This window comes from Aythya fuligula, chromosome Z, assembly GCF_009819795.1.
Source record: "Aythya fuligula isolate bAytFul2 chromosome Z, bAytFul2.pri, whole genome shotgun sequence".
NCBI classification, from domain to species: Eukaryota; Metazoa; Chordata; class Aves; order Anseriformes; family Anatidae; genus Aythya; species Aythya fuligula.
The window spans coordinates 30,619,815-30,636,825 of NC_045593.1; the positions used below are offsets into that span (position 1 = coordinate 30,619,815).

At 38.1% G+C, this 17,011-nt stretch overlaps 1 protein-coding gene and 1 long non-coding RNA gene across 4 annotated transcripts in view; one reads left to right on the forward strand and one right to left on the reverse strand.

Moving 5' to 3' along the window:
* RIC1 (RIC1 homolog, RAB6A GEF complex partner 1) overlaps positions 1 to 16,785 on the forward strand; it is a 47,838-nt gene extending 31,053 nt beyond the window's left edge. For all 3 annotated transcript variants that reach the window (XM_032205781.1, XM_032205783.1, XM_032205782.1), the window contains 16 exons: positions 579 to 731; positions 1,037 to 1,240; positions 2,589 to 2,627; positions 2,915 to 3,025; positions 3,551 to 3,640; positions 4,183 to 4,343; positions 5,390 to 5,528; positions 9,216 to 9,332; positions 10,194 to 10,922; positions 11,247 to 11,405; positions 11,516 to 11,649; positions 12,550 to 12,836; positions 13,659 to 13,853; positions 15,081 to 15,258; positions 15,406 to 15,594; positions 15,933 to 16,785. In XM_032205781.1, the coding sequence (XP_032061672.1) occupies positions 579 to 731; positions 1,037 to 1,240; positions 2,589 to 2,627; positions 2,915 to 3,025; positions 3,551 to 3,640; positions 4,183 to 4,343; positions 5,390 to 5,528; positions 9,216 to 9,332; positions 10,194 to 10,922; positions 11,247 to 11,405; positions 11,516 to 11,649; positions 12,550 to 12,836; positions 13,659 to 13,853; positions 15,081 to 15,258; positions 15,406 to 15,594; positions 15,933 to 16,218 (3,171 nt within the window). In that variant the 3' untranslated portion in view covers positions 16,219 to 16,785. The remainder of the gene's footprint in view (positions 1 to 578; positions 732 to 1,036; positions 1,241 to 2,588; positions 2,628 to 2,914; positions 3,026 to 3,550; positions 3,641 to 4,182; positions 4,344 to 5,389; positions 5,529 to 9,215; positions 9,333 to 10,193; positions 10,923 to 11,246; positions 11,406 to 11,515; positions 11,650 to 12,549; positions 12,837 to 13,658; positions 13,854 to 15,080; positions 15,259 to 15,405; positions 15,595 to 15,932) is intronic.
* LOC116500638 lies at positions 1,730 to 5,693 on the reverse strand. The gene is made up of 3 exons (XR_004254319.1): positions 5,603 to 5,693; positions 2,604 to 2,708; positions 1,730 to 2,323 (listed from the first exon to the last, which is right to left on the reverse strand). It is a non-coding gene; the product is annotated as an uncharacterized LOC116500638 (long non-coding RNA).
* Positions 16,786 to 17,011: the final 226 nt, after the last annotated feature.

Below are 17,011 nucleotides of genomic sequence, written 5' to 3' on the forward strand. Positions count from 1 at the left end.
CGGACCTGAACAGGTTTGGGAGGTGGGCCTGTGTGTACCTCATGATTTTTGACAGAGCCAAATGCAAGGTCCAGCATCTGGGCTGGAACAATCTCAAGCACAGTTACAGGTTGGGCAGAGAATATAAGAGGGGAGATTTAGATTGGATATTAAGAGGAACTCAGAGGGTGGTGAGGCACTGGCACAGGCTGCCCAGAGAAGCTGTGGATGCCCCATCCCTGGAGGTGTTCAAAGCCAGGATGGATGGGGCTTTGGGCAACCTGGTCTGGTGGGAGGTGTCCCTGCCCATGGCAGGAGGTTGAAACTAGATGGTCTTTAAGTTCCCTTCCAACCCAACCCATTCTAAGAAAGACTTTCAGAAAAGCAAACTGGCTTTATTTGGCTTTATTGTGTTTAATGAGTAAGATGCTTTTACTATTCTTCATAATACAAATATTGTGTTGAGGGAAGAGGGGACAGCTGATGATTTTCATGTACTATGCCTGATCATCAAGTATGCACACAAAGCCTTTTCTTGGCCTTGCTTGTAATAGTAAGAATGAATGCTGATGTTTTTTTCTTTATTATTTTGCTTTCAGACCTGGGGTTCAGAAGGATATCATCTGTGGGTCATTGAGGGGAATTCTTCTCAAAACACTAAGCCTGACAGAGATGCAAAAAATGAACCTCAACAGTTTGGTATTCTGCAGTTTCATTTCATCAAGAGTGCACTCACTGTTAATCCTTGCATGGTAAGAGTATTGTTTTTTCATTTGTTTTCTTTTTGTTGTTGTTAGTGGTGTTTTTTTTAGTTATTTTTTGTTAGACTGATTTTATCATAAAATCTTTAAAATGGTACTTTGAAAATGTTGGTATGCACTAATGTAACATAAAACCTATTTGTGTAAGCGATACAAAGACAAAAAACTGCCTTAATACCTATTTTTCATGCTGTTTAACTTGTTAATACAGTGATAATTTCTTTTTTTTTTTTTTTTTTTCCCTGTACATGGAGATAAAGGTTTATTTGGCATTTCTTTTCTTTTCTTTTTAAAAGAGTAACCAGGAACAAGTCCTTCTGCAAGGAGAAGATCGCTTGTATTTGAACTGTGGTGATGCAACACAGGCCCAGAACCCCAGAAATACTTCAGCACACTCTGAACACAAGCCTACCAGGGAAAGAGGTCCATTTTCAGATGGCAATTTAGATTCTCAGGGTTTAAGCACTTTACTAGGACACCGGCATTGGCACGTTGTACAGGTAATTCTCGCTGGTTGCCTGTGTGTGTTCTGAGCTTGCTGGAGTTTATGTGGCTGGAATTTGCAGCGAATCTTAGCATTCTGCCATACTCTTTTTTTTCCTATTGTGAAATTCTTGCCTTTTTATTTCCTTCTGAGTTTTGACTGGTACAGCTTTTTATTGAAAAATTACAAAGGATTGTTGACCATCTCAACCTTGTGTTGCACTCCAGCTAATAAGAATCAAAATGTCTTTTAACTGTATGAAAGAAATTAAGAAATTAATTTCCTTTCCTATGCTTTGAAAGGGAAAGCAAGTGTGACTTGCAGAAAACACTTCAGGGATGCGTTCTGTTGTTTTTTGCAGATTGCTTTAAGCAAATTCAACTAATGAATATAGTCTTAGGACGTTGGCTGTATTTTCAAGCAGTTTTAGATGGCATCTGTCTAAGCATGTAATTAAAACATCACAAAATAAAGCTTGGAAAGAAAAATTTATTTATAGGGGTAATCATAGCACAGATTCACTTCTCTGCAATAGATGAAAAAATAAGTAACATTTAATCTGTAATGCAATTGCCATCTTCCACAGTTTCAGACCTTCTAAAAACCTTTATTCAGAAAAATATCTACCAACATCTTATTTTTCACAGTGCATGAATTAGTATTATTAAACAGCATGTTACAGTAGGCATGCATATCTGGATGCTGTTGAATTTCCAGTGTAGTTAGCCAGTTGCTGCTGTTGTTCAAAGAAAGGTCTAGGTCTTCCTCCTGTATAGGAAAACAAAAATTAAGACAACTGGAATTTTTGTGGGAATCAACGTACCTGTGTGAACAATGAAGGCACTTATCTGTTTTGTATTAGACCAGGGACTGAAGTTTGATCCTGGATTGTATCATCCCAAGTTACATGACAAGTCCAGGATCAAGATTCAATTTGACGCATCACAGTGAAGTGTTCTCCTAACAGGGCTCTTGACAGTGCTGGTGTGTGTTTCTGACTGGATTAGAAATTTCATTGCAACACTGGAAGTCCTTCTTGGCAGCTGTGTTTATTAAAGCTTGTACATTCCCATGAGAGGTTCTGATAAAAGAGACGTACCTAAGGGGGAGGGGGGAAGCATTAAAATTTGACTGTTAATTTGTGATGTATTACCTGTTGTATGTTGTTAATGCACTTCTTGTATTAAAAACAATTTAACTTAAATTTAAGTTCCTGAATTAAATTTAACAATTTAATTCAGGAACTTAATTGGAAAAAAGTAATTGTAGTTAAAAGAAATACAACATTAAAAAGTTATAATTAATCACTACTTCAATGGTTCAGAGTATAGTAATTTTTTGTTTTGGTGTTCTTTATTTTTTAGATACATAGTACTTACCTAGAGAGCAACTGGCCTATAAGGGTGAGCGATTTTAAGAATACATTCTTGCTTTTTTAAAGGTATTGGGGTTCTTAACAACTGTCCTTTAGGGTTGGATGACCTCTGAAAGATGAAAACATTGCTTTAAGTTACAGTAAGAAGAATGTGTTGGGCAGGAAAAGTAGAAAATGGGATAAAAACAAGATACTTCACAAGTTTTGACTCTAACATTTTATTGTCGTATTGTAATGCACTTGGATAGGATATACCATTTAGATTATTTCTCTACTGAGGTTCTGTTTTTTTTTGTTTTGTGTTCTTTTGGCCAGTTTTCAGCTATTGACAAGCTTGGGCAGAATGTAGCTGTTGTTGGCAAGTTTGGTTTTGCACATTATTCTTTACTCACCAAAAAATGGAAGCTGTTTGGAAACATTACCCAGGTGAGAGGCTATGGAATTTTATTTGGGTATACTGGGGAGGATAAATATGTTGGAATGTGATTCTTGGAGGATGATTAAAAGTATCTTTTTCAGATAAACAACCTGACAATGCACTTGGGATTAGGGTAGTTGATTTTCCACATTTTCCATAAAATAGCTGAAACGTCTTGTGGTTTTGGTGCAATAATTCATGTCTGATTATTAATTGTTTCTAAATATGACTTCATTTAGTCAGACACTACTACTATGTATTATCTGAGAGTCTGTGTGAAACCCAGGTTTGGATGTTAACCTTTAAATTCTGGCCAAAGGCAAAAAGCTAAGTTGGCCAAAAGCAAAAAAGCTGAAGCTAAGTTCAGGGATGCCAGGAGACTAGGGAACAGTAGAGCTGTGTCTCATAGGATGAAGTTTGTCCTTCACATACTATTCTTTAGTTCTTTGTTATTTTCAAACAGCCAAAAACTTCATATCAATAGATCACCTTGCTCTTATCAATACAGTTTGCTGTGGTTTTTTTCTTTTCAGGAGCAAAATATGATCGTAACAGGAGGCTTAGCGTGGTGGAATGACTTCATTGTTCTTGCATGTTATAATTTAAATGATCATCAGGAAGAGGTATTTTTTCTTCAAAATTATTAAATCTTGCTTAGAATATCAGTTCTGTTCAAAAGTAGTAGTATAAATGAGTAACTTGATTTATAGGTGACTTCAGGTCACCTTCAAAAAATCTATATTAATGCTTTAATTCTTTGCACATAAGTTTACTATTGCTATGAAAAACTGTTTTCTGCTGAGAACCATGAATCTGCTCATTGATATGAAAACTTTGTGGTATTTTTAAATGTTTTGAGGTTTCCATTGTAGAAAGAGGGAGAGTTTTTGTAATATTTAAAGAAAAATATGGGCAGAAAACTTCAATTTTTTTTTAACTAATGAATGAAACTCCCCTATGTTTGTTTAGTATTTCAGATTTGACTGTACTTCAACTGCTTTGGATGCAATAGTAAAATGTAATGCCTAAATCATCTGTTGAAACAAACACAGTAATGTATCTTGCTAGAAATCCATGACAACCATTCCACACCAAAAAAAAAGTGGAAGTACTATCAAATGTTAGTAAACAGAACCTATATTTACACTACTAGTTTTCCTTGTAGCTGAGAATCTACCTGCGAACATCTAATCTTGACAATGCATTTGCACACATCACCAAAGTGCAAGCAAACACGTTACTACTGAGTGTCTTCCGGGACATCGTAATATTGTTCAGAGCAGATTGTTCCATTTGCCTTTACAGTATTGAGAGAAGGCCTGAAGGGTGAGTATTAGTACTTAAACAATTTTTTGTAAAGTTTTTGTAAATCTGCTCTCAGTCTGAGTGTGTTCTCAGTCTGAGTAAATTCACATATATATGAGTATATTTATAAATATATAGAAATGAATATATAGAGAGATTTATATTCAGCAGTATAAAGTTGTTTGACAACTTGTTGAATCAGAATTTTAAATAGTGTCAGAGGAGTAAATGTCACTTGTATGCGCAAGTGATAATTCATGAGTCTTGTCACTTGGATGTGACAAGCAAATACACAAGCTAAGTGTGGGGGTGTGCATGGAGGAATGCATATTCCAAGCTACGTATGCACAAACATGTGGCTTGTTCTACTTGATAACTACTTGAAAAGTGAATGTAAACAGAAGAAAAAGGTACCAAAAGACACCCATGTATCTGAATATTTTAACAACAAAATATTTCTAACAATAGAAGTAGGAATTGGTGGAGGTAGGGTGGAGTAGCAAAGATGAAGATGGAAAAGGAAAGTTTGGCCCGTTCTGTGGTTGTGGGGAGCTATTTTGTTGCAAGATAAGTAGCAACAAAGAGCCAGATACTTTTGCATAGTTAAGTCTAGTGACCATAGAAGAGAGACAGATTCCCACATAGTTTTTGAGTGTCTGAACAGGTGATTTTTCTTCCATATGATATCTAGGTTTCAGCAATAAAGGACCCTTTTAAGCAGAAAGTAAGCTATTGACCCACTTCAGAGGAAAATATTTGCAATGTTTTCCACAGTAACAACAAAGCTGGAGGTTGATCAGAGACTTATTCTGAAGTATCTGATGACTCATAAAGCTCTGTTCCCCAAAACTATCAAGATCCAAGCTAAGCTGCTGTTAGGTTTATTTGGTAACTTTTAGGTAGTGTAGATATCTGGGCCGATGAGATTTCTGTTTAAGGGGAAGTAATTGTGATCTGTAGAGTAAATTGTTTGCTAAGTTGATTATTTTCATTAGCCTTGCTTCATAATACTGATTTTATATTAAATACTATTAAATAACTGTAACCCTTGTCATCTTTTATTTCAGTCTTAACCCTACTGCCAGTGTCCAAGTTCTTCAAGAAGTGTCCATGTCTCGATACATCCCCCATCCTTTTCTTGTAGTGTCTGTTACGTTGACATCGGTGAGGACAGAGACTGGCATCAGCTTGAAGATGCCTCAGCAGGTACAAAGACATTAGTGCTCAAAATTGGGAAGAAATTTTTGCCTGGATTTGTTAGCTTAGTTCTCAAAGCTTACCTAAGTGATGAAAATCATAAGTCAGTGGTTCTTCTGCGTGGTAAAATGCCATTATGTTTTTTTCCTGGTGCTTACTATGAAGACTTCAAACTGGAAGAAAAAAAAAGTAAATTCTTACTTCTGTTTCATGTCTTCTCTTGTCATCTTGTAAAGTTTGGGACCAAATATTGGGGGAAAAATTAACTATGCCTAGGGAAAATGCTGAACACCAGAGCTATGCATGGCACTAGGAAGTGCCTATTCTACAGTAATAAGTCAACTACAAAAGCATCCATAGAAAAAAGATGGCATATTATTTTATAAGGTTACTTCTAGTCAATTTCATCCTACACTATATTTACACTACAATGTAAAGTGAAATTGGATTTTTGTTGTCTGTGGTGTAAATAAATAAAGTTTGATTATTTGATTAGCTGCATTATGAAGCATTTTACCTCACAGAAGCTACTTTAAGATAGTTCTGAAGTTGTGTTATCTGTGAATTAGGGCCCTGGATATATGACATGTATTTTTTCTTCACATAACAAAGCCATTGGCAGATAACAAAGCACTAGCACAAGTGTGTAAAATCCAAAGGTTTGCATTGCTTTCTCCAGTGTATTCTAATTGAGTGTGCTAAACATGTATCCTAAGACTTTCATGTGATCTTGGGCAAGCTTGCTCTGGTTATGTCCCTGTGCCAAAATTGTTTAATTTTTTTCTTTACCTCTTGTCTAGTAAGTCATGGGAAGACTTACTAGTTCCCATAGAGTGGTCAAATGGTCAGATTTAAACAACCCAGACTGGCAAGTAGACAGTTAAGCCTCTAGGTACACTACATATTTATACAAGCAATTGATGTCAGGGATTTATATTAAAAGTTGGTACTGATCAAAAGAAAAGCATTAATGTTAGTACTGAATATGATGTTGTACTGCCCTTTGGACAAAGCAGTGAGCCTGACTTAATGTGTGTCAGCCTTTTCAGTGTTGTTAACCACTTTTGATCTTACTCCCTGATTCTGCAAATTTACCATGCAGGCCCTATGTCCATGCAGATTAAACTTAATGCATAGCCTAGTAGAAGCTCCAGTGACTTGGTTTAAGATTAATATGAAACAGTTAAATAACTCTTTAGAAGCAATACTTTGCTTTCTTGATACACATAACTATTTTTCTTCAACAGTAGCTTCTAAAGGTTCAAGATACTGTACAACTGTGGCTAAACTTCTGGCACATTTACCAATGTTAGTCTGCTGTAAGATGCTAGCGTGTAGCAGTGATACTGATAAGAATGCAAAGCTTTATCTTAAAATACTGGTGGCTTGCCTGTGTCAACAGGTTTAGTTGACATTATAAGACCTTCTTACTTTTAGGCAATAAAAAATAAACATGGAATCTAGTAAACAGAAAAACTCCAGTGTTAACTCTCTGGCATAAGACCTGTATAAATGAATATATCTGTAGGTACTCTGTTATGCTCGAGTCTTCTGAGTCCTTTTGCATTGAATTAGACTTAGTGATCTCTGTATGGATTGAGAAGCTATTGAGTTCACTTGGACAGAAAGGCCTAGTGTTAAACAGAAAAGCAAAACCAATTAAAACAGTTCTTTCAAGTGCTGTGTGCCTAGAGACATGGATGGAGGTATAAGACCAAGACTAAGGAAATACAAGTTTTATAAATTGAAACACTTGATTCCTTCAAACATTTGTGTTGATTTATTTACTGTTACTCTTCTTTGAACGATAATGCTTGTAGTATGTGAAGTAAATTTATTTCACTTCCAATTTTGCAGTTTAGTAAATCTCTATGAATGAGGTATCAACTATTTTAAAATCAGTCTCATGGGTAATCATAGAATCATTAAGGTTGGTGGTTGGACGAGATGATCTTAGAGGTCTTTTCCAATATCTCCCACTAAACCACATCCCTAAGCACCACGACCAACCTTTCCTTAAACACCCCCAGGAATGGTGACTCCATCACCTCCCTGGGCAACCTCTTCCAGTGCCTGACTGCTCTTTCTGAGAAGAAATGTTTCCTCATTCCCAGCCCGAACCTCCCCTGGTGTACCTTGAGGCCATTCCCTCTAGTCCTATGTCTAGTCATCTGTGAGGAAAGGCCGACCCCCAGCTCCCCACACCTTCCTTTCAGGTAGTTGTAGAGAGCAATAAGGTCTCCTCTGAGCCTCCTCTTCTCCAGACTAAACAACCCCAGTGCCCTCAGCCGCTCCTCACAGGACTTGTGCTCCAGGCCCTTCACCAGCTTTGTAGCCATTCTCTGGACACACTCCAGGGCCTCGATGCCCTTCTTGCAGTGAGGGCCCCAGAGCTGAACACAACACTCATGGTGCAGCCTCACCAGAGCTGAGTACAGGGGGATGATCACCTTCCTGGTCCTGCTGCCTACATTATTCCTGATACGAGCCAGGATGCTGTTGGCCTTGGCCACCTGGGCACACGGCTGGCTCATGTTCAGGTGAGCATCTAACAACGCCCCCAGATCCTTTTCTTCTGCACAGCTTTCCAGCCACTCTCCCCCAGACCTGTAGCACTGCATGGGGTTGTGGCCAAAGTTCAGGACCCAGCACTTAGCCATGTTGAACCTCATCCCATCGGCCTCTGCCCATCGACCCATCCTGTCCAGGTCCCTCTGCAGAAGCCTTCCTACTCTCTGTCAGATCCAACACTTCCCCCCCAAATTGGTGTCATCTGCAGACTTTTTGAGGATGCACTCAATTCCCTCATCCAAATCATCATTAAAAAGATATTAAAGAGGATGGGCCCCAACACCAACCCCTGGGGAGCACCACCAGTGACTGGTCACCAGCTGGATTTCATTCCATTCACCACCACTCTCTGGGCCCAGCCATCCATCCAGTTTTTAACCCAGCAAAGAGCTCCATGGGCTGCCAGCGTTTCCAGGAGAATACTGTGGGAAACCATGTCAAAGGCTTTGCTGCAGTCTAGGTTGAAGCCACCATCCCTGTGTGTTTAAAAAAAAAAAAAAAAAAAAAAAAAAGATTCTTGAGATCTTTGTATGATTTTTTTTTAATAGGGCATTATGCAATTCAGATTAAGAACTGTTGAGACGTGTCTCCATCTATCTAATGAAGTATCTGATCAACTGTGGGCATGTATGAACAGAGTACTAAGTTTACTAGGGGGTGGCTGTTGGCTTTAATATAGTTACAGCTAGGTAACTAACATCTTGCAAGTTTATACACCAACTTATCTTGTAACTTGTTAGCTCCAGGTATGAAACATCCAAGGAAAGAAGTGTGTGGAGTTCAAACATGCCCTGCTTATGCATGCTAGTTCTGGAAAGCAAAACTGCAGGGAACCTGTTGGATAGGGTTTTTTTGTTTGTTTGTTTTGTTTTGTTTTGTTTTTTGTTTTGCCTGAGAAGCAGAAGCTGAGCACTGTCCTAGTCCCTTTCTGGCCAGAATCCCTCTTGGAGGGTAACTAAAAATGTAGCATCTTATAGTCCATGAATAATAGTTGTGAGCTCTCTTTGCAGAGGCTGTGCAGTTAATTTATTTTTTCTATTCTGGGTTTATATTGTGGTTATGGATAAAATGATCCATGCAAAAAGTTTAAACAAGTGATTTGCATTAAAACTTTTTTCTCCTTAGGCTTGTGAGGCTGAAAGTATTATGCTAAACTTAGCAGGACAGCTCATCATGTTGCAACGGGATCGATCTGGACCCCAGATACGGGATAAGGAAAATAATCCTAATCAAAGGAAGCATGTGAGTGATGTAATATTTTGTATGTATTTGTAATATTTTGTATGGCTTAAAAGATGTCAATAACTGGAGAATTTGTGAAACGAAGCAGTACAGGAGTCAAAAAAGAAAATAAAGAAGTATTTACACAAGGTAGTATCTATACTTACAAGCTGAATTGTTAGCTGGAAATACAATTCCCACGATGTTTTTCCAAGAATTTATGAAAAGTTACTAGTTACCTGTGTAAATATCTAACTAAGTATTCAATACTTGTTTTTACTACAAGTATTTACTATTTGTGTTGCAATGAAAAATGTAAGTTTTTAAGAGTAAAGGTCCTGTGCAACACTTGGTATGCAGTAATAATAGAAAGTCTCCAGTCTATCTAAAACTGTTTTACGTATTTATGAAATGTTGTTCTTGCAGAATATATCTACAAAATTTTTAGAAGCAACAATAATAAAAATCACATACTGAATTTTCAAGTACTAGTTTTTCTGTGCTGTTGAAAAACCCTTTGGCTACATGAAACAAGGACTTAAGGAAAGTGAAATCTGAAAAGTTTATACTAAGACTCATTTGTAGTTCAATCAAACACTAGCAGATTTTGTCTTTGTAGTAATTCTGTCATTTCTTCTTTGGACTTTCGGATAACTGAAGAAGGAGAGAGCAGGTTTTTGCTTTCTCCCTTATCCTCTCCCCTCAGGTTTCGTGAGTGCTATAAGGTGGTTAGAAAAAGGAAAGAAGTGTCTATTGAGTTAACATAGGTAATATATTACAGGTGCTTTGCAGAGAGAACAGTTCTTAGCTGAAAGAAGAGCTCTTGTGAAGGGTTTAAAAAAAAAGGTACAATGAAATGACTTTTTTTTTTTTTTTTTATAGCTGCCTTTCTGTGCTCCGGTTGTTCTAGCCCAGTCTGTTGAAAATGTGTGGACTACTTGCAGGATCAACAAACAGAAACGCCACTTATTGGAAGCTCTTTGGCTCAGCTGTGGTGGGGCAGGTATGAAAGTCTGGCTTCCCCTGTTTCCCAGAGATCATCGAAAACCACATTCCTTTCTGTCAAGACGGATCATGCTGCCTTTCCACATCAACATATACCCACTGGCTGTTTTGTTTGAAGATGCCTTGGTTCTTGGTGCTGTTAATGACACTGTGCTCTATGACTGTTTATACACTCAAACCAGTGCTAGAGAACATTTAGAGGTTCTTTTTCCTTTCTCCATTGTTGAGAGAACCTCTCAGATCTACCTCCATCACATTTTACGCCAGCTGTTGGTTAGGAACCTTGGTGAACAAGCCTTGCTTTTGGCTCACTCCTGTGCCACATTACCATACTTCCCTCATGTACTAGAACTGATGCTTCATGAAGTGCTGGAAGAAGAAGCTACCTCGCGGGAACCCATTCCCGACCCTCTGCTTCCCACTGTGGCGAAGTTCATTACAGAGTTCCCCCTCTTCCTGCAGACAGTAGTCCATTGTGCTAGGAAGACAGAGTATGCCCTGTGGAATTACCTTTTTGCTGCTGTTGGAAACCCAAAGGACTTATTTGAAGAGTGCTTAATGGCCCAGGACTTGGACACAGCTGCCTCTTATCTTATTATCCTACAGGTAACGGTACCCTGTATATTGTAAGAAAGGTGGTATTTACTGAGGTTATGTTACTTAAAAAATGTTAAATCAAAGTTACACATGTTGAACACATTTTAAGTTCAATGACTATGCCCAGTGGGGAAGGGGACAATATCAGGCAATGCAAGTTGTTAGCTTACAGGTGGAAAAAAAAAAAAAAAAAAAAAGGTAGAAAGCTAGCTCTTTCCTTTAATCTCTCTTATTTTTGAATGTGACATGGTATGACTCGACTTAATAATCTTTCTGTTGCTCAACAACAGAACAGCAAAAGCAAAGGACTTAATTATTCTTTGTTACTTGCAGAATATGGAAGTTCCAGCAGTTAGCAGACAACATGCTACTCTCCTGTTTAACACTGCCTTAGAGCAGGGAAAGTGGGATCTTTGTCGTCATATGATCAGATTTCTTAAAGCCATTGGATCTGGAGAAACAGAGACACCTCCAGCTACACCAACAACTCAGGTCTGTGGTGAAAATAGTAAATACTACACATCAAAACTTGAATGATTAATCTTGCTATCATGTAGCATGTTTACTCAGTTGATTTCAAGTCTGTGTTTTCTTGGTTTCAGGAACCCAGTTCAAGTAGTGGCTTTGAATTCTTCAGACATCGCAGCATTAGTTTATCCCAATCAGCAGAGAATCTCCACAGCAAATTTAACTTGACGAAAACACTGAGTATGCCCTCTGGCCCATCTGGAAAAAGGTAATTGGTAGTAATTTTCTCTCCTTCCCTACTTTGTTTGGTAATGTACTAGCTTTCTTCCTAGGTTAAGCTATAGAAGCGCATTGTATTCTAGAGACAAATCTGTCGTCACCTCCCTCCACAGCCTTCTTACCCTCCTGGGAGAAGACACATTCACATACATGCGTGTATTTATATAGTGACACATTTAAATGGATATTGCTCACCAAAATCCAGCAGATGCCCCTGTAGTAATTTAGTTAGTGAGAACACAGGCCTCATATTAGGAGGATCTGTTCTGCTGAAAAATGTCTTTAACACCTCACAGTGTCATAAAATACACTGCACAGTGCTGTTGTGTATATCTTGACCTAGCAGTGTGTTGATGAGCCATGAAGTCTTTTATACATTTGGGTAGATCTCCCTCAAACTGCTGTACACAGAATTCATATTGATGAGTATTAATATTGAGAAGAAGCAGAGAGGTAGGATTCGTTATTATCTTGGTTTTGTTTTGTTCCTATATAAGACTTTCAAAACAATTTCACTACCAACTGTAATTCTTTCAGATAGTAACTTTCCATAGATAGTACTATCACAAGAGTTTTGAAAGGAAGTGTCTTAGGTTAAAGTTAGTCTTGTTTTCTAAAGCTGTATCTCAGAAGTCACTTTGCAATGGCATCAGCTTCTTCTATCTATTTTTTTTCTGCATTTTGAATTGTTTGAAACTCAATAGATGCTGTTGCTGCTGCAATTTTCTTCCTTTATTTCACTTGTCCGTTGTGGCAATGGGATCATTTAGAGAACGTAAGCAGGAAGGAGTGGTAGAAACTGCTGTGGCCACTTGTACTGTGGCTGTGGCCAGCCATCCTTACAACTCAGTCCAGCACCTGATGTGACTGTCCTCTGATTTGTCCATAGGTGGAGTAAAGACAGCGACTGTGCTGAGAACATGTACATTGACATGATGCTCTGGCGGCATGCTCGGCGTCTGCTAGAAGAAATCAAGCTGAAAGACCTTGGTTGTTTTGCTGCACAGCTGGGCTTTGAGCTGATTGGCTGGCTGTGCAAGGAGCGAGCCAGAGCTGCTCGTGTCGAAGACTTTGTGTTCGCTTTGAAAAAGCTACACAAGGATTTCCTCTGGCCATTCCCAGTCATACCGGCTTCATCCATTAATTCACCTTTCAAGAACGGAAAGTACAAGACAGGTGCTGTAACATCTGAGTTGATTTGGACTAGGTTTCTCTTCTGCAATCCTACACCCATCAGTCTGAATATCTCCTTCCTCAATTCAGCCAAGCAAAGAACAGGCTGAGGCTTATGACCTGCATAGCCTTCTCATACAGGGTGTGTTTTTTGAAGGGATTCTGTTTAGCATAGACCTCATCTTTTGCACAGTCTGACTACACTACTGTTTCTTCTGAGGTTTCTTACTTTCTTAGGTGCACTGGAGTGGATATGACTTGTGCAGGTAGTAAGTTGAACTGGGATACTGTTTGTTGATGTATATCTGCTATGGAAAATTATTATATTAAAAAAATCAAAACTTGTACAGTTTTTAGGATGTACATAATTTACTTAATTATTTTATATTAAAAAATAATGTTCCTAATCTTTGAAATTCTCCATGTGGTAGAGGACTAGAATTCTGAAAGCTTGCTGTAAACCTCTTTGCATTATTAGTCTCTGGTTTACCTTCTTAGGGCACAGTTGATAGTAGCTGCCAAGGCTTTCTCTGCCCAGTAGTAGCAGCCCTGTTACTTAGTTTTATTGAGGCTAATACTTCATTAGTTGATGTTTTGTTGATGCCAGTGCTGACATAAAAAGCTGACCAGAAGTTCTTGAAGTACTGGAATTTACTGCATTCCCTTGCTTCTGGTGATCTCAACAAATTAATTGACTGTTGACTTAGTTACAAGTTTTAGCTTCCCTAAATGCCTGGAGAGAACTTTCCAAACTTCCTTTTTGATGTTTATATGATCTGTCCTTTGGTGTGTTTTTTTTTTTTTTTCCTTTGTTTGTTTTTTAAGCCATGGGGGAACAGCTGCTAAAATCTCAGTCTGCAGACACCTTTGTAACTATGGAAATGGATGCAGGGGTTTCAAGCACACCTAGGAGTCGCAGCTGGCTTGGCACTATTGGCTCCTCTCAGAGAGAAATTGACACAGCTTCATCCCATGGACCACACATGCAAGATGCATTCCTTTCTCCTTTGCTAAGTAAAGGTTAGTCACTCTTCCCTGTACTTGCCTATTGGAAAAATGCACCTGGAAATAAGCACCTACATTCTCATATTTGCATGTGACTACTGTATTGTTGCTTCTCAACTGCTGATACCACAATGCAGGGGAAAAAATAGAGGACCTGATGAAAATTGACCTGAAATTTTTATAACAGAAATATACTCATGTCATACATCTGTGAGTATTTGAAGTAGAATATGAAATCCATACTTCGTGAAGTTCCTATCCTTGATGGTAAATTGCAATTTAATATTTGTACTCTGTCTGAGAAGAGTGAAGTTTATTTTTGCCTTTTGCCCAGGTCAGCAGTGTTTTAGTGCATGAACTTTGTGCTTTTGGATTATTTAAAAGACGTTAGATGCATTCTTTAATGAGGAATTTGAGGAAAGTGTGGTCTGATACAGTGTTTTTTTCCCAAAAACGTTTTTTTTATCGCTGTTCTAAAAATTCAAATGTATGATGAGCTCAAGAAAATAAAAGGAAATAAGATTCTCTGTGCAGCACTTTCTGACCAGCAAGAGACAACTGTTAAGACTGAAAGATTTCTCATCTTTTTTTTCCCTACTCCTTCTTGTCCTCAAGCACTGAGCAACATCTTCAACCATCTATATCCTGTGATTTCCACTTTACTAGGGCAAAGCCTGAGCATGAAGTACAATCTCTCCAAGATGCTAGAGCCTCCTGTAAGAGAAAAAAACACTTGGAGCTACTATTTAACAGGTTGATGGGCTCTAAAAAATGAAGGATGAGGTTCTGTACCTCTCCTTGGGCACTGCCTTCCTGTATTTTCATTCCTATTTGTTGTATTTATTACTTCTGAGACTGCAAAAATGTATTTTTTCTGAAAACAAACAAACAAACAAAAAAACAACAACAGAATTTAATGAGGAAAAAAAATCTCTCTGCAGTTGTACTGCTGCCTGCCACTACTGTCATTTCTATAGACAAGTATCTCACCTTTTTCTGAGCTGAACGAAGACCTTTGAGTTCAATGGACTTTGATAAGCATTTTGAAACAGTTTGTTTTTAAAGTGAATTAATAATCTTTGAAATACTGTCAGGTGAATTCTAGTAATAATTTAAAAACTAATCCAGCAGTGGCTAACTACTGTGTAGTTTATCATTTTCTGTAGGAAGTAGTTAAGAAATTCTGAGTCTTAGTAAAGTGAGTAGTTTTTTTCCCCTTATGTTTCTGAGTGTTTTTGATAGGTGACGAATGCAGCATTGGTTCAGCAACAGACCTGACTGAAACAAGTTCTATGGTGGATGGTGACTGGACCATGGTGGATGAGAACTTCTCCAGCCTAAGTCTAACTCAGTCAGAGCTTGAACATATCTCTCTGGAACTGGCCAGTAAAGGGCCACACAAGTCACAGGTCCAGCTGCGGTAAGTATTTTGCATTTGAAACTTGAAATGACTAATACCCAGCATTATGAGAAAGAAACAGCCTGCAGTGTTTCTATACTGCTTGCGCTTTGGGATTTTGTCTCTGGCTGGGGGGAAAAGAACTAAGAAGAGTGTTTTTCCATATAGGTACTTGCTACATATCTTCATGGAAGCAGGATGTCTGGACTGGTGTATCATCATAGGTCTTATCCTCAGAGAATCTTCAGTAATCAACCAAGTTTTCAGTGTAATGCAATCCTCCGATATTGATGGAGAAATCTGTCAGAATATCAAGACTGGCCTCCATGCTGTTGACAAATGGGCTTCTACAGACTGGTAAGTGTTATTTTTCCACCTTCATTTCTGTTCCAGTTGCGGATACTTAGTTATCCAAAGAAATAACTTGGGAGTCATCTCAGCCCCAAGTTTAATACACTTCTGCAGGAAATTTATGGACAGACAGTCACTTAAGACTGAAAAAAACACCACCAATTTCTACTGTTCAATTATGATCGCTTTTTTTTTTTCATTAAAAAAGACAACTTCTGTACAGGAAGTACACTAGAATACACCTTTTTATAGCAAGTATCTCCCAATAAATTCTGCTTTTCAGGCATTTGACAAAAGTACCATTGCTAATTCACTAAAGATGTTCTATACCTTTATTTTCCTAGCCCTGGGTACAAGCCATTTCTAAATATCATCAAACCACAGATCCAGAAGCTAAGTGAAATAGCAGAAGAGCAAGTGCAGCCTGAAGCTTTTCAGCCAGTGAATCCTTCAAAAATTACAGAACAAGCAAACACCAGAGCTGAGGAAAGCAGGACTTTGATTAGCCACGGCACTAATCCTCAGAGTGATGCTGGCAACAGCAGTGCTAGCAGACATGAAGAGGACAAGTCCAAGACAGAGGATGAGGATTCATTCCAAGAGGGCAGTTATGACTGTATTGTGTCTTAAATGAAAGATGAACTACGTCCCAAACATCAGGTGTGAAAGGAAGCAAACCAGCTCTAGACATGCTTCCGTGTTTTGGAGTTGAACTTTTTTATATTAATCTTTCAAATCTATATTGGGGATAATTTAACTAAGGAGCAGTTTCATCTAACAACTTCAGAAGAAGGCAAGATTTTTTTGATGCAATCTTCAGACTGCAGCTTTAGGTTTTGATACTTCATAGTGCCGAGAGACAGCAAATAGCGATGTATACAGGCTCAGCTAATGTTCATCGGTCACTCTACATCACAGCTTACTTGGGACAAGCTACTATCTTATCTCTTGCTTGAGTTTAAAAGGTAAAGTGGATACTAAAAGTTGTTCTCCTTCCCACCTTGCCTGCCTAAGAAATGTCTGATCAATGCAGATTGGTTTGATATCAATATTTTGTATGAAAGGAGTGTAAAATATATTGTATGTTTTTGTGAATACTCTTGTACAAATATTCAAGGTTGTACCATATTTGAAGGTACCCATATGTATCACGCATGTTTCTAGATTCCTAGTAAAGATAAAGCAGAGTTGCACTTCTTTCTGGATGAGGCATACTTTACTGACCTAGCAGTGACACAAGGTGGCTTATCTGTTCGGTTTTTTTTGTTTGTTTTCTTTTGTTTTTTAACTGCCACTTACAGATCTTATAGTTGGGTTTAAGGGATTGCTGAAGGTTATTTATTTCATTGTAAATTCTTTTCTGAAAAAAATGGATTTTTAAAATGTAAATACTCATCATATAATCTTGCTATGAAAAATTAGT